This window comes from Oncorhynchus gorbuscha, linkage group LG05, assembly GCF_021184085.1.
Source record: "Oncorhynchus gorbuscha isolate QuinsamMale2020 ecotype Even-year linkage group LG05, OgorEven_v1.0, whole genome shotgun sequence".
NCBI lineage: Eukaryota > Metazoa > Chordata > Actinopteri > Salmoniformes > Salmonidae > Oncorhynchus > Oncorhynchus gorbuscha.
In genome coordinates this window covers 59,975,963-60,002,924 of record NC_060177.1, presented here as the reverse complement: position 1 = coordinate 60,002,924, position 26,962 = coordinate 59,975,963, and the positions used below count along the sequence as shown (strand labels likewise).

Genomic DNA, 26,962 nt, shown 5'->3' with positions numbered 1-26,962 from the left:
TGGACGATTCCTAAAAATATTGTATCAGTAACAAGGAAAAGGACGTTTCATTTAAAATGTTAACAAATAATTTATCCCGTGAAATGTTTTGGAAATTTGAAACTGAAAATGGATTATATTTGTAATTTCTATAGAATGAAGGAGACCATTTTTCACTTGTTTCCCCCCCTCCTGTATTTATAGTAGGACATGTACAATTGAATGGTTTTGTTATAATGATTTATTTCAGAAAATATTATGTTGATAAGGATGTAGTATATTTAATTCAACAGCTAATAATAACAAGTAAATGTCAGATCATAAAATGCAAATGGTCTGATTTAAAACCTAACTTTTTTTACTTTATAAATTAATTTTAACAATATGCAGGGGTGGAAAAAGTACCCAATTGTCATACTGGAGTAAAAGTAAAGATACCTTCATAAAAAATGACTCAAGTAAAAGTGAAAGTCATACTCAAACACTCAAATATCATTTACAAACCAAGCATTTGTGTTTAGTGAGTCACCAGATCAGAGGCAGTAGGGATAACCAGGCATGTTCTCTCGATATGTTTGTGAATTTGACTATTTGTCTGTCTTGCTAAGTATTCAAAATGTAACAAATACTTTTGGGTGTCAGGGAAAATGTAAGGAGTAAAAAGTACATCATTTTATTTAGGAATGTAGAAGTACAAGTTTCCCAAAATATAAATAGTAAACTATAGATACCCCCAAAAACTACTTAAGTAGTACTTTAAAGTGTTTTTACTTAAGTATTTTACACCACTGACAATATGGCACTACTTTATAAAAAAAAACTAAAAGGCAATTAAAACCTCTAGTATTATTAATGAACATGATTGGTTTGTTTAGGATTCCTGGCAATATAAAAGGTTTGTATGTATGCTTTTTTTGTGTGACTTTTCCTCTTTTGGTTGTTGTTGATGTTTGTTGTTTGTTAATAAAAATGCATGTCAAGAGGTGAGTCCTGTGTGTCTCAGTTGGTAGATCATGGTGCTTGCAATGTCAGGGTTGTGGGTTTGAGTCCCACGGGATACCAGTATGATGAAAATAAATAAATAAAGTCTAAATTGTGTGAGGTATATTTAACATGGGATATGTACAATTACGATATAAAAATTATGCCCTTGAATAAGTAGGTCTGACCTACATGAAGGGAACTGATGGTACTATAACCTAACATTTATGGAGAAGACGATATCCATCATATTAAAATAATGTATTCGAAAATACATTTGTGTGAGCTTTTTATTGTGCTGATTGGGACAAATCGATGACTGCAATGCACTCTATGTTGTGACATTTAGGGGCGTGGCCATGTAGGAACGTCATTAAGTAGGGACAGAAGGAGGGCAGTTTGAAGCAAAAGCGACGGGGTGGTAAACCATGTTCTAATATTCATGCAGTTTATTACCGAAATACTACTGGCAATATTGCCATATGTGGCAGACTTGAAATAACATTAGGCATCCTGGCTACAAAATTGCTCACAAAAATATAAGATAGTTAGCTACTCAAGGAGTTAGATAGCAAGCTAGCGTGTTTAGCTAGCAATGAATATCAGCTTAGCTAACGTTAGCTAGCTCGATAATATGGTTTGCGAATCGTTGCATGTTTTTCTTGATTGTTTGACTTCACACAACGCTGTTGAAATGTAGTTTTATAATATTTTGCAAGTTATCTAGCGAGTTAACTTTCCAATTCAAACAATGGCGAGCGTACATGAAAGTTTGTATTTCAACCCAATGATGACCAATGGGGTGGTCCATGCCAATGTGTTTGGCATCAAAGATTGGGTTACTCCGTATAAAATCTCTGTGCTGGCCTTGCTGTACGAGATGACCACGTCAAAACCAATTGCTCTTCAGGAAAGAAGGCGCTTGAACAAACTCATCCTGCCTCTACAACAGGTTGGAATAGCTATTGATTACCTTACAACTTCTACTTTCCACTGTCAGTTGCTTGCTTTTCTTTATCAAAGGTTTGTCTGTCTATCAGGGTCCAGACTTGACTCTTGACCAATTCCTGAAGACTGTGGAAGAATGTTGCCCTCAAACAGCATATGCTGTGAAACTCCGGTATGGATGAGTCCTTGACCCAATTGCTGTGGCCTATGTCTAGTGTTGAAGGTCAGTGATGCATGTTGTCTGCTCTTTCATCACACACACTTTCTCTTAACAGGTTGCATGAAATGGCTGATGGAGAGCTGAAGGACATGGAATATTTCTTTGCCACCCTCCCCACTCCTTTCAGTGCTATTGATTCTGAGGCGTATAAGACTAGTGTTGTTGGTGAGTAATAGTAAGCATAATTTGATTTGGAAGTCCAAAGGTTGGATCAATGGAGCATTGTGTTTAGTTAGTGGTGCTATATGAATTGGACAGATTTGAGGTTTTATCATCATGACCTTGACTTTGTTTTCTCAGGCCTGTTCATGAGACACATGCTCCTGGCCTATAACAAGCTGTCCTTCAGCCAGGTGTACAAACTGTACAAAGCCCTGCAGCAGTACTACCACAGTCACTACTCCCAGGCTGGTGATGTCCAGGTGCGGCTGCCTGCCCTGGCTGTAGACGACTCTGACATGGACCTCACCAGCACAGAGGACAACGTAGGGGAGAGGATGGAGAAGGAGGAGCTGGATACTGCACCGCTGCATGAGTCTGAGCTAAGGTTTGTATAATTCACTTGTGTAAGTAAAAGAAGAGGTGGTAGTAGAGGGAATAGTGTGTAAACTCTGCTTTTCTAGCTTCATGGGGAAGCTGGTTTCACCATTGGGGTGCCAGGAAGAGAAGTGCTTTGATTGGGTTGAGTGGGAGCTGACCCCCATATAGGTGGAACATCCAAGAGACTTGAGGTTGTAGTGGAGTACTCTGGTTGGGGTGTAGGGTTTGAGCATAGCCTGAAGGTAGGAAGGGGCAGTTCCTCTTGCTGCTCTGTAGGCAAGTACCTTGGTCTTGTATTGGATGCAAGCTTCGACTTGAAGCTAGTGGAGTGTGCGGAGGAGCGGGGTGACATGGGAGACCTTGGGAAGGTTGAACACCAGGCAGGGCATGTAGTAATCATTCTCATCAGTGTGATGGTCATCAGTTTATCCTTTGCATATTGTTCTTTTTCCTTATTTGCTACTTTTCTTTCTATAGAAATGAGGATGCCCCAAGCAGAGGCCCACTCTCGCAGAAGCAAGCGGAGTACTTTCTTGCTAGACAAGCGTACCTTCTAAAGAATGACGAGAACAAAGCCCTGAAGCCATCTGCCCTACAGGACGAGCTGAACAACATGCTCAAGTTCAACCCTGACTTTGCTGAGGCGGTGAGGCTCTACTATCAGTTAATATTATGGACTCACTCAAACAAACCTGGCAGGAAATTTGTGTGGAGCATAAAGAAAGTGAGCCTTTGTGTGATTTTTGGTCAACCTGATTGTGCTTGAGGCAGCTGTTTTGTGTCTGCAGCATTACCTGAGCTACCTGAACAGTATGCGAGTCCAGGACATCTTCATCTCCACCCACAGTCTGTTACATTACTTTGACCGCCTCATCCTGTCAGGGAGCGAGGGAAAGAGCAACGGGGACGAAGGCTATGGGAGAAGTCTCCGCTACGCTGCCCTCAACCTGGCAGCACTGCATTGTCGCTTTGGACACTAGTGAGTAGTAGTGGGCGTAGATATGGATAGTCATTTGCAGTTTATCTATGCCAGAGGTGATTTTTCAATTGACAAGAACCAATATATCTCTTAAATCAGTCAACAGGCTGAGCTGGCTCTACAGGAAGCTATCCGCATCGCCCAGGAGTCCAACGATCACGTGTGCCTGCAGCATTGCCTGGTAGGAGCTTTTACTTTCGTGTTCTATGCTCAACATGGAGTATTTACACAATATGGGTAGTCAAGGATGGTCCGTGTATACCTTGTACAACTTTCTCAGCACCAGTACGTTATCTGTGAAATCGTCTAATGTATTTGTATCTCTTTCAGAGTTGGCTTTATACCCTTGAACAGATGAAAGGATCTGACAGTTCTGTGCTAACTGAGGACTCGGTGAAAATGGCTGCCCACTTCTGTCTACCGGTAAGAATAGCATGAGCGTGCAGACTGGCACACTCCAGGTTCTCGTACAGTTTTATGCAATAGATTCAAATAATAGGCAGAATCTACCGCACACCCAAAGCTGATTTGTGAAGGTGCTGGAGGCGAAACAGGAATCTCTATGCACACTTCCAGCCAGAAGCTAATTTATTTAAATTATAGCTGAGCTTTTGGTCAGTTGACCTTCATCAGAGCAGATCTCCACAAACAATAGTGGGACAGGTAAGGCCACACAGCGAGCCAGAAGTAATTGCAGAGACCTGTGGGTACCCACAACACCTAAACTACTCACAATGGCCACAAGTTGTCATAATATCAGATAGAAATACAGGATAGAACAGAAAAGGTTATAGGTGTATTTCTACTAGAACAAAAACATACACCGGGAATGTGGTGTTGGCAATAGGAACCCATACACTCAGAGAAATAAATCTGAAAAAACGTAATAAAAAAGGAAAATGTATACAACACTATATACAGTGCCTAAGTATTCAGACCCCTTGACTTTTTCCACATTTTGCTATGTTACAGCCTTATTCTGAAATGGATCAATCTACACACAATACCCCATAATGACAAGGCAAAATATTTTATACATTTATAAAACATTTAATATGGAAATATCACATTTAAATTCAGACCCTTTACTCAGTGCTTTGGCAACAATTACAGCCTAGAGTCTTTTTGGGTATGACACTACAAGCTTGGCACACCTGTATTTGGGAGTTTTACCCACTCTTCTCAGCAGATCCTCTCAAGCTCTATCATGATGGATGGTGAGTGTTGCTGCACAGCTAAGGCCGGGCTCTGCCTGGGTCACTCAAGGACATTCAGAGACTTGTCCCGAAGCCACTACTGTTTTGTCTCTGCTATGTGGTTAGGGTCGTTTTCCTGTTGGAAGGTGAACCTTCACCCAGTCTGAGGTCTTGAGCTCTCTGGAGCAGGTTTTCATCAAGGATCTTTCTGTACTTTGCTCCGTTCCTCTTTCCATCGATCCTGACTAGTCTTCCAGTCCCTGCCTTTGAAAAATATCCCCACAGCATGATACTGCCACCACCATGCTTCACCGTAGGAATGGTGCCAGGATTCCTCCAGACGTGACGCTTGGCATTCAGGTCAAAGAGTTTAATCTTGGTTTCATCAGACCAAAGAATCTTGTTTCTCATGGTCTGAGTCCTTTAGTTGCCTTTTTACAGCCTGCTTGGAGTTTGACATGTGCCTTTTACTGAGTGACTGCTTCTGTCTGGCCACTCTACCATAAAGGCCTTATTGGTGGAGTGCTGCAGAGACTGTTGTCTTTCTGGAAGTTTCTCCCATCCCACAGAGGGACTCTGGAGCTCTGTCAGTGACCATTGAGTTCTTGGTCACCTCCCTGACCAAGGCCCTTCTCCCCCGATTGGTCAGTTTGGCCGGGCGGCCAGCTCTAGGAAGAGTCTTGGTGATTCCAAACTTCAGTGACCTTCAGTGCTGCAGGAATGTTTTTGTACTTTCCTCCAGATCTGTGCCTCGACACAATCCTGTCCTTCAACCTCATGGCTTGGTTTTTGCTCTGACATGCACTAACAACTGTGGGACCTTATATAGACAGGTGTGTGCCTTTCCAAATCGTATCCAATTAAATTTACCACGTGGCATCCAATCAAGTTGTAGAAATCTCAAGGATGATCAATGGAAACAGGAGCTCATAGCAAAGGGTCTGAATACTAATGTAAATAAGGTATTTAAATATAAATATATTTTTTATAAATTGGGAAACAATTCTAACCTGTTTTCGCTTTGTCATTGTGGGGTGTTGTGTCGATTAAAAAAAATAAAAAAAATAGTACATTTTTGAATACGGCTGTAACCACACAAAATGTGGGAAAAGGGAAGTTGTCTGATTACTTTCCAAATGCACTGTACATATGTAGAACCAGAAGAAATCTAGAAAACAAGTAGATAACATTTAAGGTAATCTGTTGGGTAAGTATTGGGCCACGAGAGCCATCTTGAATACAGGACACCCTCATACCAGTAAAGGGGTTGTGTGTGTGTGTGTGTGTGTGTGTGTGTGTGTGTGAAGCTCAGATGATGACAAGAATTACAACATGACACTCCTATCAAAATCCTCATTGTGTCATAACGGCGCCTAAAGTATGAATCCAGAGGAGTTCTCTCCAGCAGAGTTAACTGTCATTATCTCCTCCTGGTGACACACCTCTACAATTCCAGGGCATTGAGAAGACTCATTGGATAAAGTGAAAAGCAATGGGGTCATTTTCATCCTTGCGTCTTATAGAATAAGTGAACAAAAAGAGCTCTGTTTCAAGCTTCTGGATGTCTTGACCATGTACATGTTATCGCAAACACAGTGTAGGATAGAAATCACATATTTTGTATTGCATGTGATCGGCCCTTTAACACTACATATTTGTCCAGACGTAGGGTGTCGGAACACAGTTCTTTTTTTGGTGTTGCACTGAGCACCATAACTACAGGTGTAATTTCCATCTCTCAGGGGAGTAAGGGGGGTTTGTTTAGAACCTGTGTAGAGGCTGTCTTGGACCATTCTACTGCGAAGATCGGGGCCTCGTTTGTAGATGAAAAAGGTGTGGGGGGTTCTTGATCACTGTTTTTAATCATAAAGGCTTTGGGTGGGAATTTACACTGAATAAAAATAAATGCAATTTGTGAAGTGTTGGTCCCATGTTTCTGAAATAAAACCGATAGGAAAATGCTGCTCGTGCTCCTAGATACTTTTCAAAAAACAATTTATAATAACGTTTCGACCCTTAGGTCTTCATCAGACATTGTTGTCGTTGGACATAAAATCACCTAGGAGCATGAGCAGCAGTGTTTTGCCTTTTTATTTTCCAAGACTTTGCCTACATCTCCAGCACCTGCAGAAAGTACCTGCATGTGTGTATGTTCTTCAGCTTTTGTACTGAAATAGGAAATCTCAGGAATGTTCCATACGCACACAAAAACGTATTTCTCTCAGATTCTGTGCACAAATATGGATACTTTGCTGTTAGTGAGCATTTCTCCTTAGCCTATATAATTTGTCCACCTGACAGGTGTGGCATATCGATAAGCTGATTAAACAGCATGGTCATTACACAGGTGCACCTTGTGCTGGGGACAATAAAGGCCACTTTAAAATGTGCAGTTTTGTCACACAACACAATGCCACAGATGTGTCAAGTTTTGCAGGAGCGTGCCATTGGCATGCTGACTGCAGGAATGTCCACCTGAGCTGTTGCCAGATAATTGAATGTTCACTTCTCTACCATAAGCTGCATCTGATGTAGTTGAGAATTTGGCTGTATGTCCAACCGCAGACCACATATAACCACACCAGCACAGGACCTCCACATCCGCTTCTTCATCTATGGGATCATCTTGGGAATTTCTGTGTCTAATAAAGTCAGTTTGTGGGGAAAAATATATTCTGATTGGCTGGACTTGGCTCCCCAGTGGATGGGCCTGGCTGCCAAGTGGGTTGGCCTATGCCCTCCATGGACCACTCATGGCTGCACCACTGCCCAGTCATGTGAAAATCCATAGATTAGGTTCTCCTTCAAGGTCCTGTAATATCCCAGTGCATCTGGGGCTTTTCCATGCGATATTTGTGTAGAGCCTCTCCCGATCAAATGTAGCCAATATGATGTCAGGGAGATTAGACTGTTCTGATATCTTATTAATTACATCTGTAGAATCTTTGACAAATGCTGGGAGTTTTTCCACAATAGGCTTAATGAAAGAATCAACAAATGTGGAGAGTGGCTCAAGAGTCAATACTGGCAACGATGGGTCTGCCCTGAGGTTTGAAACTGAGAGGTCAGGCTATGGGAGTTCAGTAGAGCCAGGTGTTTACTAAGCCTCAAATTACCTTCACCCTCTCTCTCTCCTTCTCAGTACCTGGTGTCTCTTGGCATTCAGTCCCTGGTCCAGCAGGGGGCGGTCCAGGGCAAGACAGCCCATGAGCTGATGGACGCTCTGAAGGACACAGACATCCTGCACTGGAAGCACAGCCTGTCAGAGCTCATAGACATCAGCCTGGCTCAGACAACATCCATATGGAGGATGTATGGCAAGAGGTGGGTCTCCTTCACACATCCTGATCCTCTCTGACAATCAGAATCCACACTGAACATAAACAATCCTAGCCAGTAAGTTTATCTTTCAGTATGAAACCTGTTTTTTACTCGATTGGTAAGAAAAAAAGAGTGAATGTCAATTATTGATATCCAGTCTTGACTAATTGAATTAATCCAACACACATTCACTGTGCATGTCTCCAACATTCATGTCCTGTTGAACTTATGTGTTCTTCCAGCACCATGGCTCAGCAGCAGGCCCAGCTCCTCCTGAACATGAATAGCCTGGAGCAGGTTAACTTTGGGGTCCAGCAGAACAACACAGAGGCCTTTGCTGTGGCCCTCTGCCACCTGGCTGAGCTTCATGCTGAACAGGTACTGTAGTTGGTACACCTCATCCCACCTCTTTCTCTTTGGCTTCAGTCCCTTTGTCACGTCTCCCTCCGTGCTCATTTAGTCACTCAGGGCCGTTTCATAACCATTGATGGGATCCAAATTAAAGCTCAGGAGATGTGCACTTGTGTAGGCTGTGGGTGAGGCCTGCACCAGTTACATGTTCCTGTCTCCCTCTCTCCAGGGCCTGTATGGGGCTGTGTCCGAGGTCCTGAAGCATCTGAAGGAGCAGTTCCCACCTCACACCCAACATGCCAAGGTGAGCCATTCTGAACTCCTGCTCTTCTCTGTCCATCAACTTTAGACTTGGCCTCAATCCCCATGTTTAGCACTTTCCTATTGCTGCGGTACACAGAAACACCATTGTCTTCTTTTCAAATGTGATGACACTGACATGGCTGGTATGAAGTGGGCTGTTCATTCTAATGTTTTGTGTTCTGTCACCCAGCTGTGGATGCTCTGTGACCTCAAGATCCAGTTTGACAGAGCTATGAATGATGGGAAATACCACTTGGCAGAGCCCCATGTCACAGCCATTGCTGCCTTGAACAAAACGGAGGGTCTTTATAGGTAAGGAAGGGTCATGACTCAGAACATAGAACACCTTTACACAGTCTTCCAGTGCTGTAGCTATCTGTATGTGGGGCTTTCCACGAATTCAGTGGCTTTTGAGAAGTGTAACTTGGTCCCCAAAAAACGTTTTGATTTCACCTAATTTGAACATTGTCATAAAGAGCACATGGTCAACTTGATGAAACACACTTTTCCCCATCTCAAGAGATGCAAATAAATAAGACTATACTAAGTGGCAGAAAAAGGAACAGGGTTGACTGTAACAGGGTTGATGATTTCATATTAAATCAGTCACAAATCCTCTTGTGACAGGCACAATGAAAGCTTGTTATGTACCTCAGGGAGGGGCAACTGAATGTAAGCTCCACAAAAAAATGTGACATTGCTAAAACGTTTCAACCCTGTCTATCTATGGGTAACAGGGTTGACATGTTATTCTCGACACGCTCAGTTTTCCACCACAGAACACCAGAAAATTGCCAAAAAGTGTAGAGCCGGATCACCTGCTTTTTTACACTATGATTTAACTATTAATGTTACATTTTTCTTTTGAAACCAAATCTTTTAAAATGGAATAGTTTCACCAGATTAATATTTGAGTTCAATTAATGTAACAGGGTTGACCTTAAAATGAGTGACAGACGTAAATGAATCACTAATCACATTAATCACCTTCAGAAATAACTTTGTCCAAGTAACAAAATAACCAGGGTTTTACAATGATGAGGAAGCTAGTATACATTTTGGGGGTGTGTGGGTTGAAATCTTCCTAGAAGTGACATGGTGTTGACGAAGGGACAGATTTATTGAAGGTGGTCTATATTAAAGGGCACTTCTATGAAATGAACAGGTTTTTAAAATGCAATATTGGTGCACAATTTCTACTTAAAATATTAAATGGACGCAAACCGCATTCTTTTCGTGGAACGACCCATGTGTATATCTGTCGTGTTAACAGGAAAGCTCAAGTGCTGAAGGCCTTGAACCGGACCACTGAAGCATACAGCATCCTGCAGAGGCTGCAGCTGTACTGCGAGAAGACCAAATACACAGAGATGATCATCAGGTAGGTTCTAAATGAAACAGACTCCATATTTTTGGGGTAAGGGTTGTTTATCAGATATGTGTTTTAGACATATTGGTATGCCTTGTGCAGGGTGATGCTGGTCACAGCTGAGTTGCATTGGGAGTCGTCAGGTTTTGCCACAGCCCTTCCTCTCCTGCTGCAGGCCCTGGCCCTGGCCAGACAGCACCACCTACAGGCCCTGGCCTCTGAGACCATCCTTCACCTGGCTTTCACTCAGGTCAGCACAACAGACGCGCACATGCAATATGTAACCCTGTTATGGCAAACACACCATCGTATACTCTCAAACCCCTACACATATTAACACACATCTTCAAACCCCTTAACTTAGACAGAACTGCATATTGTATGCCAAGCAAACTCCCACATTTAGGCAAAACAAGGAAATTCATACTGGGTTATATTTAAAAACTCCCAATAGTTTGTGTTCTCCTTCCCCCTGTCCAGTTAATGCTGGGAGTGCCGGAGCAAGCTCTGGGTGTCCTTCATGAGGCGATGGAGCCCATCCTGGCCCACGGAGCGGTCATGGATAAGGGCAGAGCTCTGCTCCTGGCAGCCCGCTGTCAGATGGCCATGGCTGGGACCCGGTCCAATGGCCAGAGGCATGCAGGTAGCACACATCCCCAACACAAACTTAATATCACTCACTACCTCAAATGTACATGTTTGTGGATAGAATTACTTTGTCATGTAAGTACACAGACAGGAGTCGATCAGAGTCTTCCTCCCTGTTGTCTCCCTCCAGCTTTAGGCCTGGCTGTGCAATCGCTGGGAGAGGCTGCAGCCTACTTCTCCATGCTGGACTGTAAGGAGCGTCTCCGTGATGTCCACTACCTGCAGGCCCGGCTGCACCACACCCTGGGACAAACCCCCGAGCGCAACAAATGTGCCATGCTGTTCCGCCTCCTGGACCAGGAGCTGCAGGCGCCGGGGGCAGCTGTCGCCATGCGACTCTGAACAATCATCACCACCCTGCCTTCTCCGACACAGACCGCAACATATACTGGTGTACTCTGTCATTGTCATGGACTTCGCATTCTATCCTATCTTTTGGTTCAAATTGCAACATTGCTTGTGTGTTAAAGAGTAGAGAAACCACTGGTTTAGGGCACTCCCAATTTACATTGCAAGCTTGTATCGTCTATCTACAATATAAAGATCCGACTTCAAGTCTCTATAATCTTTTCTCATGTTTGTTGTGCTTTGTTTGGCAAAATGGAAAACAAGAAAATCACTAATTTGTTCCACCTGAAAATGTTTGTCTTGACTACCACTAATGTCAAGCACAGCTGTTGGTGAAAGAATGCAGCCTGGTTGGGCCTCCCTACAATTTGAATGTTTATTTGCAGTAAAAGCAGTTCCAACAAACGTAGGTGTTTCCCTCTCGGACGTGATGGATAACTGCGCAGGATCCAGAGGCCTCGATATGGAAACCTAGATGCCGCCACACCACCTCTTTGAGTAGCACCCACATAGTATTTGAATTTCAGCATACATACCGTTATACAACAGTTTATCCTTTATTCAGGACCAGAGAGATCTGATTCTTTAGATGTAGTCATAGCCTCTGTTGTAGGATGTCGATAGAATAGACCTGGACTATAGAGATAGAGGACTTGTCTTTGCAATTATAGCATCTGTGATGGTATGGGCAGCTCCATTGAGGATCTCTTCATTTATAAATAGTACATTTTCTTCACGATAGGCTACTCTCTCCTGATGACCCGATTGGACATGACTCCAACAGGAAGGATCAGCCAATGAATTTGGAAGTCTCACCCAGTTGACATTAAATTGGTGGGTCTCCTCAATGACACTGTCCATGCTCATTGTGCCCTTTGGCCACTATCATTCTCTATGATATGTACTTGTATTTTGTCATTTATCATCATGTTCTTCAAAGTCCCAGTGGTGGGATCCCATCATAGCACAAAGATAAATATACAGAGATATCTAAGCGTAGACGATCCGCGTTCTCATCTATGCTTAGAGAACGAGGAACTGTTTAATGCATCTCAGCTGTCGGAGTTACCACGATATGATGAGTGAGAGTAATATCAAATCAGAGCTGGACAGAAGATGAGTATGTTTTAGAGAGAGCATTGTGATTTTTCTTCAACTGGAAGCATGCCAATAGAAAAACACTTTTAGCGAAGGAAAAGATTTCCCAGAGATATGTGCACATCAATGTAATAGTCCTGAGATGATTTGAAATGATATCTTTGTGTGTGTGCCATAACATGACAATCTGTGAGAACTAAGCTGACAATGACACTGCACATTGTTTTTGTTAGCCTGGTGTAGATTTATGCCAACTGTGAGAGTGATCATTTTTATATTGGGTTAAGTTATTCAGCATCTCAGTCAGTGCTAGTCATGAGCATCATTATATTGACATCTCTTCAAAATGGCATTGAGCCAAGATCAGGTATTATGAAATATTAGGATATTTTCAATATCCTGAATTGCCCTTTGCTTTGTATACAGAAGAAGCTTAGCCTAATAGCATTTAAAACATTACCTAACATTGGTATGAAAACACTGAAGTTTTATTACTGAAACAAAGCATTGACACTGTGATATAGCCCTAAGCCTTCAAATATTACATTCTGGGTCTCTTAAGCATTTGAGGTACAGAACCAATTAAGTTGAAAGCCTATGTCATATTTAACATTTGAGTGGGCTGGTTTTTGAGAATGTTCTGCATGTCCCTCTTACATGAAAAAAGCATTGTCATCATTACTTGAGGCTTTTTTTGGTTGACGTCAACGGCTTACATTAGACAAAAAGAAAGTATGTTCCATTGCCCTATCTGTCTAAACTTTACCATGTAGGTTTGTTCCAGATGGTTATTGGAATGTTTGCACAAGAAGTACTCTAAGACCGTGTGCGGGGTCTGAAACACGCTACATGTCACTTCGCTCTATAAACAAATACAGTAGATAATGGGCCTCCATGGGACAGGAGACGGGACAGAGACTGTCTGTGTAAATACACACAGACTCACACTGCATAGTTCACTCTGCTCTTGTGTGTGTGTGTGTGTTGATATATCTAGAGCGAGATGGAGAGGGTGAGCTGCAGCCGTGGGATGTCTTTTCATCAGGCAACACTAGATGGGGCATGTGCCTAGTGACGCTAAATGTCCTCTGAACCAGTGGCCTGCCCTGTATGTGAGCACTGTGCATCAACATTGACACTATACTCTGTTCAGGCCTGTGCTGTCAAGAGTATCACATTAGTTGGGGGATTGGGAAATGTTCTATTAGCACAGTTAGATGAGCTGTGTCAAAGGATTGAAAAACCCTTGCTTTGCTATTTTTGTATGTAATATACAGCTTCATTAGCCATCATTTCCCATCTGCCCACAGGCTGAATTCTGTCTGATTGAATATGGATCTTCTTGCTCTTACAGGGAAGCAGAGAGTAGAGAGTATGCAGATAGTTTCTCAGGCCACATTCAATAGGGCCTAGACGACAGGATACTTGTTGTAGCCTAGACGACAGCATACTACCATAGATGGACCTTAGTTGGCAGTCACATCTCTGTGCACAGTAGAGTTGACTTACTCAGCAACTGTAGGTAACTGCCAAAATAAAGAAAACGTCATCATAAAGTGTCTTAATAAAGGAGAAGAACACACTTTGATAAAGAGGAAGCATTTAGCCTGAGTCGACTACGTAGCTTCCTATGCATCACTGGTCTATGGAAGAAATTGCTTCAGTGAATAATCCATTTGGAGGCTTTTGTAAAAGCCCCAGCTGGCGCCAAATGCCACATCTTGCTAAGATTTGTCAGAAGGAAGCTGCTTGGTATTTTGTTCTTCAGACTATTGAAGGAAGTCGAGCCCAAATGTTTGGGTTGTAGGTGTTAAATTGTACCTCAGTCAGTTGTTTAGACATCATGTAGCTGTTATTAATCTATTGTGTACATTTTTCATCAGTTCTTTGGTTACAGGTATCGATGCAGAGAATGATGCCTCTAAGAATATGGGGAACAGGCTGACTAATGTAAAATATATCTCATTTTAAACATTTTAATAACAAGCATGGCATGAGAACAATGCATGTTTAAAAATATATATCTGCAAATGTAAAATACACTATACATTCACTGTACTGCTATGGTCTTACTCCATATTAAACATGAACCATTTGTGTTTTTCTCAACATTCTGCATCACAAAAAATGTAAAAGTACCATTTGAATAGTTAAATGGCAGCCATATTTGAGCCTTTGTTAACAATAGGCCCCAATGGGCAACGGTCAGAGTTGTGAAGAAATCAGAAAAACAGAAATCACAGTTTTCAGTTAACAGATCAGAATATGCTTCCTCATGAAAGGAAAACTGTAGCTACCTGTGACCAACATCTTCATAAGGCAGGTAGACCTGTAGCCTGGTTGCCAGATATGTTTGTGATTTAGCCAACCCATAAAGCACCAACAGATATAGCAACCTGACCAGTTAAGACCTGAGGTTAAGGCCTGAGGTTAAAACATACAGACCATTTTTCCTTGATGGAGAGATAAAACAGTCATGTCTCTACATTTGATTTGTTCAATGGACAGACAAACTACTTTGACAACCTTCCATATTGGTGTTCATATTCTCCCCTAAAACATTGCTTTCCTTAAATCTCAGATAAATGGCACTTTTTCAGTCAAACAGAATGATCGCTCATCATCACAGAGTAATTTGACTAATATGTTGGCTAATAATCCCTATGCAAACTATTTCATAATGTATATCAGAAGATTCATGGCGTCCATAAAGTTCTGGCCCATTGGTATTTACATCCAGCAGGATACGAAAGTTGCAGTCCAGCTTTCTGCTACCCCACTGCATTGCATTAATAAACTTCCATCTTCAGGATAATTGATAATGATGATATCTTGATACAGCTAGGATTTTTAAAATGCCACTTTCAGAGATGCAACCTCACTTCTTTTTCAAAACACAAAAATAAATAATGAGTAATGCTGAAATAAAAGCAGAAATGCCGCCGATTATTTGGTGTGAAGGGAGGAGGTATTGATGTGGAGTAAAGTCATTTTCCACGTCTTGAAATGAATTTCAGCTGAAGAAAGCGAGTGGCTGTGTCACCTTGAGGAGGCATTGTTTTCGTGTCTTTCCAGATACTTAGCTCTATCCCTGCCTTTTTATGGAGGTACACTCCAGGTTTGGGAAGGAAGAGGTGAGGTAAGACTCAGTAGCCCGCTGGATAGCCCCCTTTCCTGGGGTCGGACTCGGCACAGAGCCGCTCCCCCTGTCTCACCACCGCCTGAACCACTGAATCAGGAGTCATCAGCAGCTCTGTTACATGGTTCTTCTTTACTAGGCCATCTAATACACTCTTTTACACAAACACACACACATAAACACAGAAATAAACACACACACACACACAGATTAAAGTCCAGAGTTATGAAACAATTTTTAAAAATTCAACAATATACGATGCAATATTGTTCAGAATTACCCACCTTTTCAAAGCCGTCCTCCACTACAGTCATATTTGGGTTGAGTTGATTGTGAATTCGAGGTAGTGTCACAGCTTTTTTGAGGTCGTAGTCAAAGAACAAGGTATTCAGAATCACCTATGTAAACGAGAAAAGGAAGCTTCTTGTCCTCTGATTCATCACAAAATCAGGATGTAAGGATAGATGGATATCATGTGTTAGTATAGGCTATATCTGTTTCAGAGAGTCCATGATGTGCATGGATCAAAACTTACTAGGGCAGTTGCTGTGGTGATCTTTGTTCCACCAGAGGCTCCCACCACCATTTTCACTCTATTGTCTTTGTCAGAGATAATAGTTGGGCACATAGAAGAGAGAGGCCTTTTACCTAAAAATGAAAGGTAGATCAATCTTCAGACCAACAGGTATTCTCAGAAAACAAACCAGCCAAGGTTCAAACTGGAGCCATGTGTAAATTGAGAACTTTCAGTAGCCTACCAGCAACAAGGATATTGATTTCAGTTCCTATTCTCACCAGGCTGGATGAAGTTGTTAGGAGATGGAGGGATTCCAAAGCCGTTGGTGATGTATGGAGAGCTAAAGTCATCCATCTCATCATTGAAAATGATGCCAGTTGAGCGGGACATGACTTTTGAGCCAAAACTGAAGATAGGAATGATAGTTAAGTAGCTAGAGTTAAGTAATTATAGGAGTTAAGTAACCTATACATGTTATTTTTGGGTTAAATGCAAATAGAAGATTCTTAGTAAGACCATCGGCAACAAAGTTTATTTAGAGTGCACATGTATACTATATTAAGGATCTGTCTCTGGATATCTATAATCTACCCTGTAGCATTATGTATTCATCAGTCCTATTGTCTCAGAGGAGGTCTTGCCTTGTAGGACTCTTACTATAGATTGATTGTGCTGGTGGCAGCCACAGCACTTCCATCCTCAGCTATGATGGACAGGTGTGCAGTCCCATGATTGTCTGGGACAAAATAATCTTGCTCGTAGTAGCTGTCGGGATGAGTGGTGTCATCTGTGATCTTGCTCCTGATCCCGTCAGCAAAGTAGTCTGAGGTCATGTTGTGGATGAGCTGGAGAGAACATAAAATCATCAAATAGGAATTAAATTAGTTTCTCCTGGCAATGTTGAACAGCAGTCAACAGCATGTGATTATAGAGCATGTTCAGTAAACAACTACAAACCGTTTTTATTTTAAAGTCAAATACAGCGCGTTCGGAAAGTATTCAGACCCCTTCCATTTTTCCACATTTTGTTACATTACAGCCTGATTAAAAAATAAAATCCTCATCAATCTACCCACAACACCCCATAATGACAAAGCGATAACAGATTTTAAGAAATGTTTGCAAATGTATAAAAAAGTACATGTACATACAGTAAGTATTCAGACCCTTTGCTATGAGACTCAAAATTTAGCTCAGGTACATCCTGTTTCCATTGATCATCCTAGAGATGTTTCTACAACTTGATTGGAGTCCACCTGTGGTAAATTCAATTGATTGGACATGATTTGGAAAGGCACACACCTGTCTATATAAGGTCCCACATTTGACAGTCACAGCAAAAACCAAACCATGAGGTCAAATGAATTGTACGTGGAGCCCCGAGACAGGATTGTGTCAAGGGGCACAGATCTGGGGAAGGATACCAAAACATTTCTGCAGCATTGAAGGACCCCAAGAACACAGTGTCCTCCATCATTCTTAAATAGAAGAAGTTTGGAACCACCAAGACTCTTCCTAGAGCTGGCCTCCCGGCCAAACTCACGAATCGGCGGGGAAGGCCCTTGATCATAGAAGTGACCAAGAACCCGATGGTAGAGTTCCAGAGTTCCTCTGTGTGGAGATGGGAGAACCTTCCAGAAGGACAACCATCTCTGCAGCAGTCCACCAATCAGGCCTCTATTGTAGAGTAGCGAGATGGAAGCCACTCCTCAGATAAAGGCACATGACAGCCCGCTTGGAGTTTGCCAAAAGGCACCTAAAGGACTCTGAGACCATGAGAAACAAGATTCTCTGGTCTAGTGAAACCAAGATTGAACTCTTTGGCCTAAATGCCAATCGTCACATCTGGAGAAAACGTGGCACCATCCCTACATTGAATCATGGTGGTGGCAGCATCATGCTGTGGGGATGTTTTTCAGCTGCAGGGACTGGGAGACTAGTCAGGACTGAGGGAAAGATGAATGGAGAAAGTACAGAGAGATCCTTAATAAAACCTGCTCCAGAGCTCTCAGGACCTCAGACTGGGCTGAAGGTTCACCTTCCAGCAGGACAATGACCCTATGCACACAGCCCAGACAATGCAAGAGTGGCTTCAGGACAAGTTTTCAAAATGTGGAAAAAGTCAAGAGTTCTGAATACTTTCCTGAATGCACTGTGTGAGTGAAACTTTCTGTTTGAAAGCTGTGTGTCAGGGTTCTCACATCAGTGATATTGAGATAGCGTGGATCCCCTAGTTTGCTCCTCTTGGCATAAGCAAACCGGAAAGCTTCCACGATGCGGTGATATGTCAGAGTCTTTTTCTCGACCGTTGAAACACTTGTGCCAGTGAAGTTATACCCTGTAGAAAAAGCACACAAAAAATGTTGATCTAATACACGGGTGATGATACTTTTTGACCCTAAGGCCACATCGCGGATTTCAAAATTCAACGGATGGCCGCATTGATTTTTTGGCGACCGATTTGTTCGTCAAAATGAATTTGTGGGCAGGAAAAGGGGAGTTATTTGAAAATGTATCGATTCATTATCCCCCCAAAAGGCTTACAAAATCCCTCACGGGCCACATTTAATCGATCTAATATGTCAGCCCCAAAAAAGAACTGTGTTCATTTATCAAAGATACAGTTTTAACGTAATTCGATGTTTCCATCACAGGGTCATTTCTGTCTGATTCCGTCCTTGTTTTTGCACAAACACCAGCAGCTATGGTTGATGTCAAGATGTAGAGGACTAGTGCAGTTTAGTTCATTTCCAGTGAGATAATGTCCAGAGAGCTTACAGCAAATCTCTAAAATGAGATGACAAACTGGGAGGCCTGAGCTGTTTGTTTACAGTCAATTAGTGGTGGATGATGATGTTCACACTCAGAGTTATCTAGGCTGCTGCTCACCGTCCACTATGTTGAGTATGAGTGCCAGGACTGGGCCGCTGGAGGGGGCGTCTGGGACGTGCATGGTGTACTCGCCCACGGTCAGCTTCAGTGGGTTCTCATTCAACACAGGCCTGTAGTCCAATAGATCCTCCAGGGTGATAATCCCACCTGAGACGTGAAAATAATAACTGCTGAAGAAGCACATCGACAAACTGCCTATCAGATCTGTCTTGTCTAATCATCGTCATAATGTGTACAGCAAGCATGATGAGCTTTAATAGAATATTATAATGCACAAGAAATAGAGAAAGACCTGCTGCCTGGATGTCATCAACAATTGTCTGTGCCATTGTCCCATTGTAAAAAACACCAGGTCCTTCCTCCGCTATCCTCTTGTAGGTGTCTGCTAGTTTGGGAAATTTAATGATATCATTTTCCTTCAGGATGTTTTTCTGGGAGTCACAGAACACTTCGCTGGAATACAAAAACAGGAGCAGAGAACTTATAAGGAGTTATTCAAACAAATCTGTAGAGTATTTCATGACGTTGGCCTGTGGGGATAGGTTTATGACAGTCATAAATACCTCTCCCCCCTTTTCCCTTCTCTAACCTACTGAGGTTACATTTGCAAACCCCTTGGTTAACATAGAGATTCTAGGAACATCAGAAGTTGGGTGGAAATGAACTATATTCTGGTAATCTGAGCAATTGAACATATGCAGTGGTACTTAATGAATATGATGTCAGTTTGATTGTCATCTGAGACATTCTCATCAATGATAAGATGACATAAACTCTACAGTGGAAAGTCTACACATCAGAGTTATCAGATTCACATGGAATTGTTGTTCAATTTAAATGTTTGAATATAAAATTATTTGTGATGGGATGAAATGAAATGTGATTTTAGCTTCTAAAATGTGAGATTTGGATTTTCATAAGATAGGGCTGCTCAATCAGTGGCCCTCCCCTGTGAAGGGACAAGTGCTATAAAACTTTTCACACACACACCCCTCTTCTCCCTTCCTATATAAAGCCTTGACGACAACATAACTTTCTGTTCCGAGGATATGAGGATGACGATCCTATGTCAGAATGGTTCAGATAAAACTACAGAATGAAGCCAACATCAGCATGAGCTTTGGTTGTGAATGGTATGAACTTTGAACTCTTATTCACGACAGAAGTGATACCTCCTAGTCGTTGAGTTAGTGACCGCAGCTGCAAACGCAGGTTAGGAAGGAACAGACAGAGTATCCCATCTACCACACAACAACGTTACTACAACTTATCCAAGTGACCCCCAGAGACATTCTTCAAAGGACAGAAGACTCGGTTTGGCAACACGGTCTTCCATCTACCACTAACCTACTGAAGCGCAGCTCAGAGTAAATATTTATTGCATTTTCCTTTTCCAAATGGGCGGTAATTTAGAATGCATAGGATACTGTATTTACGATAGCACAGCGTCACCTTGGTTCCTGTCTTCCCGCTCTTTCACTCAACCCAGCCCCTTTCCTTTGTGTAACAAGCTGTCATATCTGTTCCGCCCGCAAGGGACGTTTTTCTATGATGTAAAGAATTATCCACGTATAATTCATTCTTTGTGTATGTGAATTTTGTGTGATTAGTTAGGTATTCAAATTGTTAGCCAGGGTTCTTGCAGGTAAATAAATAATTAAACCCAGTTTTGTATTGCTGATTCAAATTGTTAGCCAGGGTTCTTGCAGATAACCAAGAATTTACAACTTTCCGATGAGACTGAAGTAAGATGAAGATTAATGTTGACTGCTTTGGATGTAAAATATTACTAGTTCTTTAAGAGTTTATTTGGAAGTGTCACACTCTGACCATGATTTGCGATGTTTGTTTCTATGTTTTGTTTGGTCAGGGTGTGATATGAGTGGGCATTCTATGTTGTATGTCTAGTTTATCTATTTCTATGTGTTTTGGCCTGATATGGTTCTCAATCAGTGGCAGGTGTTTGTCATTGTCTCTGATTGGGAACCATATTTAGGTAGCCTGTTTTGTATTGTGGTCTGTGGGTTATTGTCTATGTTATGTTGCATGTTAGCACTCAGTTTCTATAGCGTTCACGTTTGTCTTGTTAGTTTGTTTTAGTGTACTTCGTGTTTTTTTCGTCAATCATTAAATCATGCATTCACACCACGCTGCGCTTTGGTCGCCTCAATACAACGATCGTGACAGGAAGATAACAGCTCTATAAATATTATTCCGTGGTGCCCGACTCTCTAGTTAATTACATTTACATGATTTGCTCAATCAGGTGATATTAATTATGGAGAAATTATTTTATAGAATGGCATGTCTTATCAATTAATCCGGCATAGCCAAAGACACGACAAGTAAAAGGACCAGCATTCCCATGGCATTGTCATCATAGGTTTTACAGCGGCCAATCAAATCATCAATGGTCATAATAAATCACAGAGGAAGCCATGAATTTTGGACATCAATGTAATCACATTTTATTGGTTGCAATATATCAATGTGGTAAAATCCAACTAATAATCTAATTACAGTACTTTATTGAGCAGGGATGGACTCAGTCGGGGTCTGAACTTAATGTTGAGAGTTAGAATAGTAGATCACACAAGGTGACATTTAGAAATGTTGTTGGACATCAGCTGTTTTTATATTGTAATGTCAGTCACTCAACTAGCCTATGTCAGCTAAAGATTTTTTGATTGGTAAATTAGTCTAGCCAGCTATCTAAATGTGTAGTAATCATTGTCAAATTACTGACCAGGGGACCCCATTGATTTTGTTATTCACTGTTACTCAGATATCGTATTCAAAACTGAAAAACAATTATCCACCCTATGGCAAAATTTGTAGAATTTCAGGAAATTAGCTGTAAAACTGTACATTTTTCTCTCAGTCCCATGGCAAAATTAATAGAATTGCATGAAATGAGTTATGCAATTGCTAAATCTTCTCTCCGCCCCATGGCAAAATGTGTAGAATGGCAGCAAACTTGCTTTAAAATGGCAGCACCCTCTTTATGTCCCATGGCAAAATGTGTAGAATTTGCAGGAAATGAACTCTAAAACTTCAATTTTTCTATCCGCTGTCAAGAGGGGGCTGCTAAAATGTTCTGCTCACAAGGTGGGGGCCCTCCAACAAAATGTCACTTAGGCCAAAAAAGGTGAGGGCCGACACTGACTGCATGTGTGGGTATGGATGTTGGTACACAGACCTGTGAGCCACTGCGACCCCTCATAATGAGTTCAGATTTTTTGTGGCCTCCACCCCCATCAAAGTTGCCCATCCCTGTTATATAACATGTCATTTACACTGTCATTAAAGGGTAGCTATTATCAACCATCCATATCACTTAAGTCTGTCGTTGTCAATATTATTAGATTTGTAGAAGTGGTTTTAGTAGTAATAGTAGTAGTAATAATAGTGGTAATAGTGGTAGTAGTAGTAATATAGCAATTACAGAATTTTCCCCCCCATATTTGTTTTCTTTGATCTCCTGTCCTATCCTCACCACATATTGGCATCTCCTTGAATAGCGTCCTTGTTGCTGGCGATGGCCTTGGCCAGGGCTTTGCCGATAGGGAAACCTACACGTGCCAACTCAATGCTTGGCTCAAACAGCTCCTTCCATGGCAGCCTGCCGTGTCTCCTGTGTGCCATCTCGTAACCACGGATCTCCCCTGGAATGGCTATAGACAATCCACCTGTTATGCAAAGAAGTCTTTACCACATTTTGCACAAAGTTGGAACCCTGCCCAGAGAGGATTTAAAATGCATATCAGTCAATTTCCCCATTTTGACAGGTCAAACTGTTGCCCCCTTAGCAATGCATATGTGTTAAAAGATTTTATTAAGGTTTAATTATAAATTATTAAATAATTCTACACATAAACTTAACCATTAGGGATTAGAGGTTATGTAGCATGAACAAGGAGTAATTAAAAATAATAAACACAGCCCCAACTATGTGTGTGCCTAACGAAAACAAAGAGGATGCTTAACCTATGTTTGAACCGACCCAGCAATAACTCTGAAGAGATAAGATAGGTCAGGGAGAGCCCCTCCAGGTTTCCCATATCTGTGGGGGACTGGAACTGTCAGCTGAGTGGTAATAAACTCAGGGGAGACATCAGGAGAAGAAGAGAGAATCCAAATCTTAGTGTGTATGTATGTGCGTAGGTTAGAATGTTATAAAAGGAACGCCTTTGTGAATGCACAGCGGAGCTCTCGCAAATAAACTTGGATCTGATCAATTGTGAGCTGGGAATTCTGTCTGTTTCATTTAAGACCAGAACTTTACAACCTCTGGGTAGCAGACAGATAAAGATAATTGAAATGGTTGAACATTGATTACAAAATTACTTCACAATATGATGCAGAAGGTTAGAGCTAATTTTCCTTAGAATGATGGAAGATCAGGGAGGAGGCTGCTAGAAGGTTCAAACAGTGTTAACTTCTCTTTATCGCTACCCCACTGTGATGCATGACAGCTACAATATTACTATTCAACTGTTATCTCAGGATGGTTTGAACTACAGAACCTGCCTAGTCTACCCTGAACCTGACGTACATTCCAGAACAGTAAAATTGGTACCTTTCCGAGAAAGCTGGGTGTTATTGCCAAACATGTCTTCTGTCGCGTTCATGGGTGCTGTCTCCCTCGCGTCAATGGTTTCTACCTTCCCTGTCGAGCAGTGATACAAAATACAGACAAATGGATGTGTTTGTTAGCCTTTCTAGGGAGTTTTTCCGAGACACCGTGCTTCTACACCTGCATTGCTTGATGTTTGGGTTTTTAGGCTGAGTTTCTGTACAGCACTTTGAGATATCAGCTGATGTAAGAAGTGCTATATAAATTAATTTGATTTGATTTTTAATTTGTGGTGTCTTGAGGACTCACTGACTCACCTGTGGAAGCATTGTAGATGTTGAAGAAGAGACCCCCTCCAATGCCCATGCTGTGAGCGTTCAGGAGGCCAACACACAGCAGGGCGGCGATAGATGCATCCACCGCTGAGCCGTTCCTCTTCAGGATGTCCCTAGGTACACACACACACACACTTAATGCTCCTTGTAGAGCTTAATCGTGTCCTGTCATTTGACTAAGCTTGTACCATGAATCATTGTATCAAAGGTAATTAGTTGGCTCGTGTTACATTACTTACCTCCCCACCTCAGAGCATATCCCAGCATCTGTAGCCACGGCAGCTTTTGAGTAGAAATGGTCTGAGGGTGAGATGGGGTTCTTGTTTCCCACTCCCATGAACACCCCCACGAACACTCCTACTGCAGCCACCAGCAAAACCACCAGGCCAGCCACCAGGGACTTCCTGACCATTTTCCTGCCCAGGGGAACCAACACACCAACACATCTTACAGTTAGACAGGAGCCTTACAGATACTGTGTCTTCCTGTTTTAATTGATTATATAGTTAGAAGTAGTAGGCTTTTTTAGCATGCAGTTAGTCTTAGTGCTGTGTCTGCCTGATGAAACACTGTCAAAGGAACCTGCGAAGCGCCATGGGCATTGCATCTTAATGTCATCACTATCCTCCCAATGCAGAGGTCCCCCATGGAGCATGCTGTGGGGTTTCAATCATATACATGTGACTCAAATCTAAACTGTCAAAGGCTGTCCCTTGAGTTCCCTGCATGTGTCACTTAATGTTTTCTGTGAGTTGCAAAATGGTACGGAGGTGATGGTTTCTATTTGACAAGCTCCATTAAACTTTCAACTAAAGCATAATAAAAGAAAAACTACTGGTAGATAATAGTGGTATCCTACTACCTGGGATTGAGGTTGAGTGAGCAGGGAGCAGAGCTGATTATAAGAGTTTAAAAATGAAAATGTGTGAATTCCTTGTGATTGTACATTTCTCTAATGATGATACACTTTATTTCAAGTGAATATTTACTCTTACCCTTGAAAAATTATAACATTCCTCTCCCCTCAATGTTTTGTGATCCTGGCCTGAATTTACCATATGTATGACCTCTCCTATAGAGGACACACATTTTTATCTTGAAATGATCTCACAGCCCTGTGACAAACACTGTGACAGCCAACCCCGGTCTCCCTTACATAGGAAGCATAAAAATAAGAGTAAGATACAAGAAATTGAACAAATACCCTGAGTGTACAAACCATTAAGAACACCTTCCTAATATTGAGTTAAACCCCCTCATGCCCCAGACGCAATTCATCAGGGCATGGATTCTACAAGGTTTTGAAAGCATTCTACAGGGATGCTGGACCATGTTGTGTCAAGTTGCCTGGATCTCCTTTGGGTGGAAACTGTTGAGTGTGAAAAACCCAGCAGCGTTGCAATTCTTGACACAAACCTGGTGTGCCTGGCACCTACTACCATACCCCATTCAATGACATTTTAATATTTTGTCTTCCCCATTCACCCTCTGAATAGCACACATACACAATCTATGTCTCAATTGTCTCAAGGCTGAAAATCATTCTTTAACCTGTCTCCTCCCCTTCATCGACATTTATTGAAGTGGATTTAACAAGTGGCATCAATAAGGGATCATAGCTTTCACCTGGATTCACCTGGTCAGTCTATGTCATGGTATGTAAACTCAACGTATACCAAACAAAATCCATTGATTTCAAAGTTTAAGATCTCAAATGACGGTTTCTGCTATTGGTTAAACATTTAAATATATTTTAAAGTGAAAAATCTGAGTCTCATTGTAATTCCATTTCTGAGGAATTTCCTTTGGGCTACACAGAAAACATGGCAACCACATCAATGTACTCTTCACCATAAAGTACATTGTATTATAGAATAACAAGTTTTTATATTAACAACCATTTGGCAACACTCACATAATAGATGTAACGCTGATATCTGATATTTGGCCTACACTTTAGAACTAAGCTGTTCAGAAGAGAACAAAAATACACTGTAATGAATTACTGAACACTGTAATGAGTTGCTGAACACTTTGATGAGTTACTGAACACTGTAATGAGTTGCTGAACACTGTAATGAGTTACTGAACACTGTAATGAGTTGCTGAACACTTTGATGAGTTACTGAACACTGTAATGAGTTGCTGAACACTTTGATGAGTTACTGAACACTGTAATGAGTTGCTGAACACTTTGATGAGTTACTGAACACTGTAATGAGTTACTGAACACTGTAATGAGTTACTGAACACTGTAATGAGTTGCTGAACACTTTGATGAGTTACTGAACACTGTAATGAGTTGCTGAACACTGTAATGAGTTACTGAACACTGTAATGAGTTGCTGAACACTTTGATGAGTTACTGAACACTGTAATGAGTTGCTGAACACTTTGATGAGTTACTGAACACTGTAATGAGTTGCTGAACACTTTGATGAGTTACTGAACACTGTAATGAGTTACTGAACACTGTAATGAGTTACTGAACACTGTAATGAGTTGCTGAACACTGTAATGAGTTACTGAACACTGTAATGAGTTACTGAACACTGTAATGAGTTACTGAACACTGTAATGAGTTACTGAACACTGTAATGAGTTACTGAACACTGTAATGAGTTGCTGAACACTGTAATGAGTTACTGAACACTGTCATGAGTTACTGAACACTGTAATGAGTTGCTGAACACTGTAATGAGTTGCTGAACACTGTAATGAGTTACTGAACACTGTAATGAGTTGCTGAACACTGTAATGAGTTACTGAACACTGTAATGAGTTGCTGAACACTGTAATGAGTTACTGAACACTGTAATGAGTTACTGAACACTGTAATGAGTTGCTGAACACTGTAATGAGTTACTGAACACTGTAATGAGTTGCTGAACACTGTAATGAGTTGCTGAACACTGTAATGAGTTACTGAACACTGTAATGAGTTACTGAACACTGTAATGAGTTTCTGAACACTGTAATGAGTTACTGAACACTGTAATGAGTTACTGAACACTGTAATGAGTTACTGAACACTGTAATGAGTTACTGAACACTGTAATGAGTTACTCAGTGACATTTAGCCTAGTCCTGTGGTGTCCAGCAGCACTACTGATTTACAGCATAAAAGAACTCCATACTTTCAGCCTTAACCACATGTTCTGTCTCTGTAATTGACCGGTAATCAACATAGCCTAATCAGCATGTGTAATCATTTTTATAACC

At 41.5% G+C, this 26,962-nt stretch overlaps 2 protein-coding genes across 3 annotated transcripts in view; one reads left to right on the top strand and one right to left on the bottom strand.

Annotated features, from left to right (window-relative positions):
* Positions 1 to 1,349: 1,349 nt before the first annotated feature.
* Positions 1,350 to 11,405, top strand: anapc5 (anaphase promoting complex subunit 5). Its single transcript, XM_046348615.1, has 16 exons — positions 1,350 to 1,912; positions 2,001 to 2,080; positions 2,184 to 2,293; positions 2,429 to 2,675; positions 3,146 to 3,314; positions 3,457 to 3,647; positions 3,747 to 3,828; positions 3,978 to 4,070; positions 7,986 to 8,167; positions 8,407 to 8,542; positions 8,745 to 8,819; positions 9,009 to 9,130; positions 10,092 to 10,199; positions 10,290 to 10,437; positions 10,668 to 10,830; positions 10,966 to 11,405. Exons 1-16 carry the CDS (start codon positions 1,712 to 1,714, stop codon positions 11,175 to 11,177), a joined length of 2,319 nt encoding a protein of 772 aa, XP_046204571.1. The 5' UTR covers positions 1,350 to 1,711; the 3' UTR covers positions 11,178 to 11,405.
* Positions 11,406 to 13,879: 2,474 nt separating this feature from the next.
* The window catches only part of LOC124036214 (glutathione hydrolase light chain 1-like), a 38,085-nt gene continuing 25,002 nt past the window's right edge, over positions 13,880 to 26,962 (bottom strand). The window contains exons 2-13 of one of the 2 annotated variants that reach the window (XM_046350484.1): positions 23,980 to 24,170; positions 23,723 to 23,853; positions 23,409 to 23,498; positions 22,326 to 22,518; positions 19,122 to 19,282; positions 18,827 to 18,976; positions 18,139 to 18,275; positions 16,595 to 16,782; positions 16,216 to 16,343; positions 15,956 to 16,068; positions 15,705 to 15,818; positions 13,886 to 15,574 (exon numbers count right to left, since the gene is read on the bottom strand). In XM_046350484.1, the coding sequence (XP_046206440.1) occupies positions 15,428 to 15,574; positions 15,705 to 15,818; positions 15,956 to 16,068; positions 16,216 to 16,343; positions 16,595 to 16,782; positions 18,139 to 18,275; positions 18,827 to 18,976; positions 19,122 to 19,282; positions 22,326 to 22,518; positions 23,409 to 23,498; positions 23,723 to 23,853; positions 23,980 to 24,152 (1,725 nt within the window). In that variant the 5' untranslated portion in view covers positions 24,153 to 24,170 and the 3' untranslated portion in view covers positions 13,886 to 15,427. Of the gene's footprint in view, positions 15,575 to 15,704; positions 15,819 to 15,955; positions 16,069 to 16,215; positions 16,344 to 16,594; positions 16,783 to 18,138; positions 18,276 to 18,826; positions 18,977 to 19,121; positions 19,283 to 22,325; positions 22,519 to 23,408; positions 23,499 to 23,722; positions 23,854 to 23,979; positions 24,171 to 26,962 lie in introns of those variants that run through there. The other variant, XM_046350485.1, reaches the window with a different exon arrangement.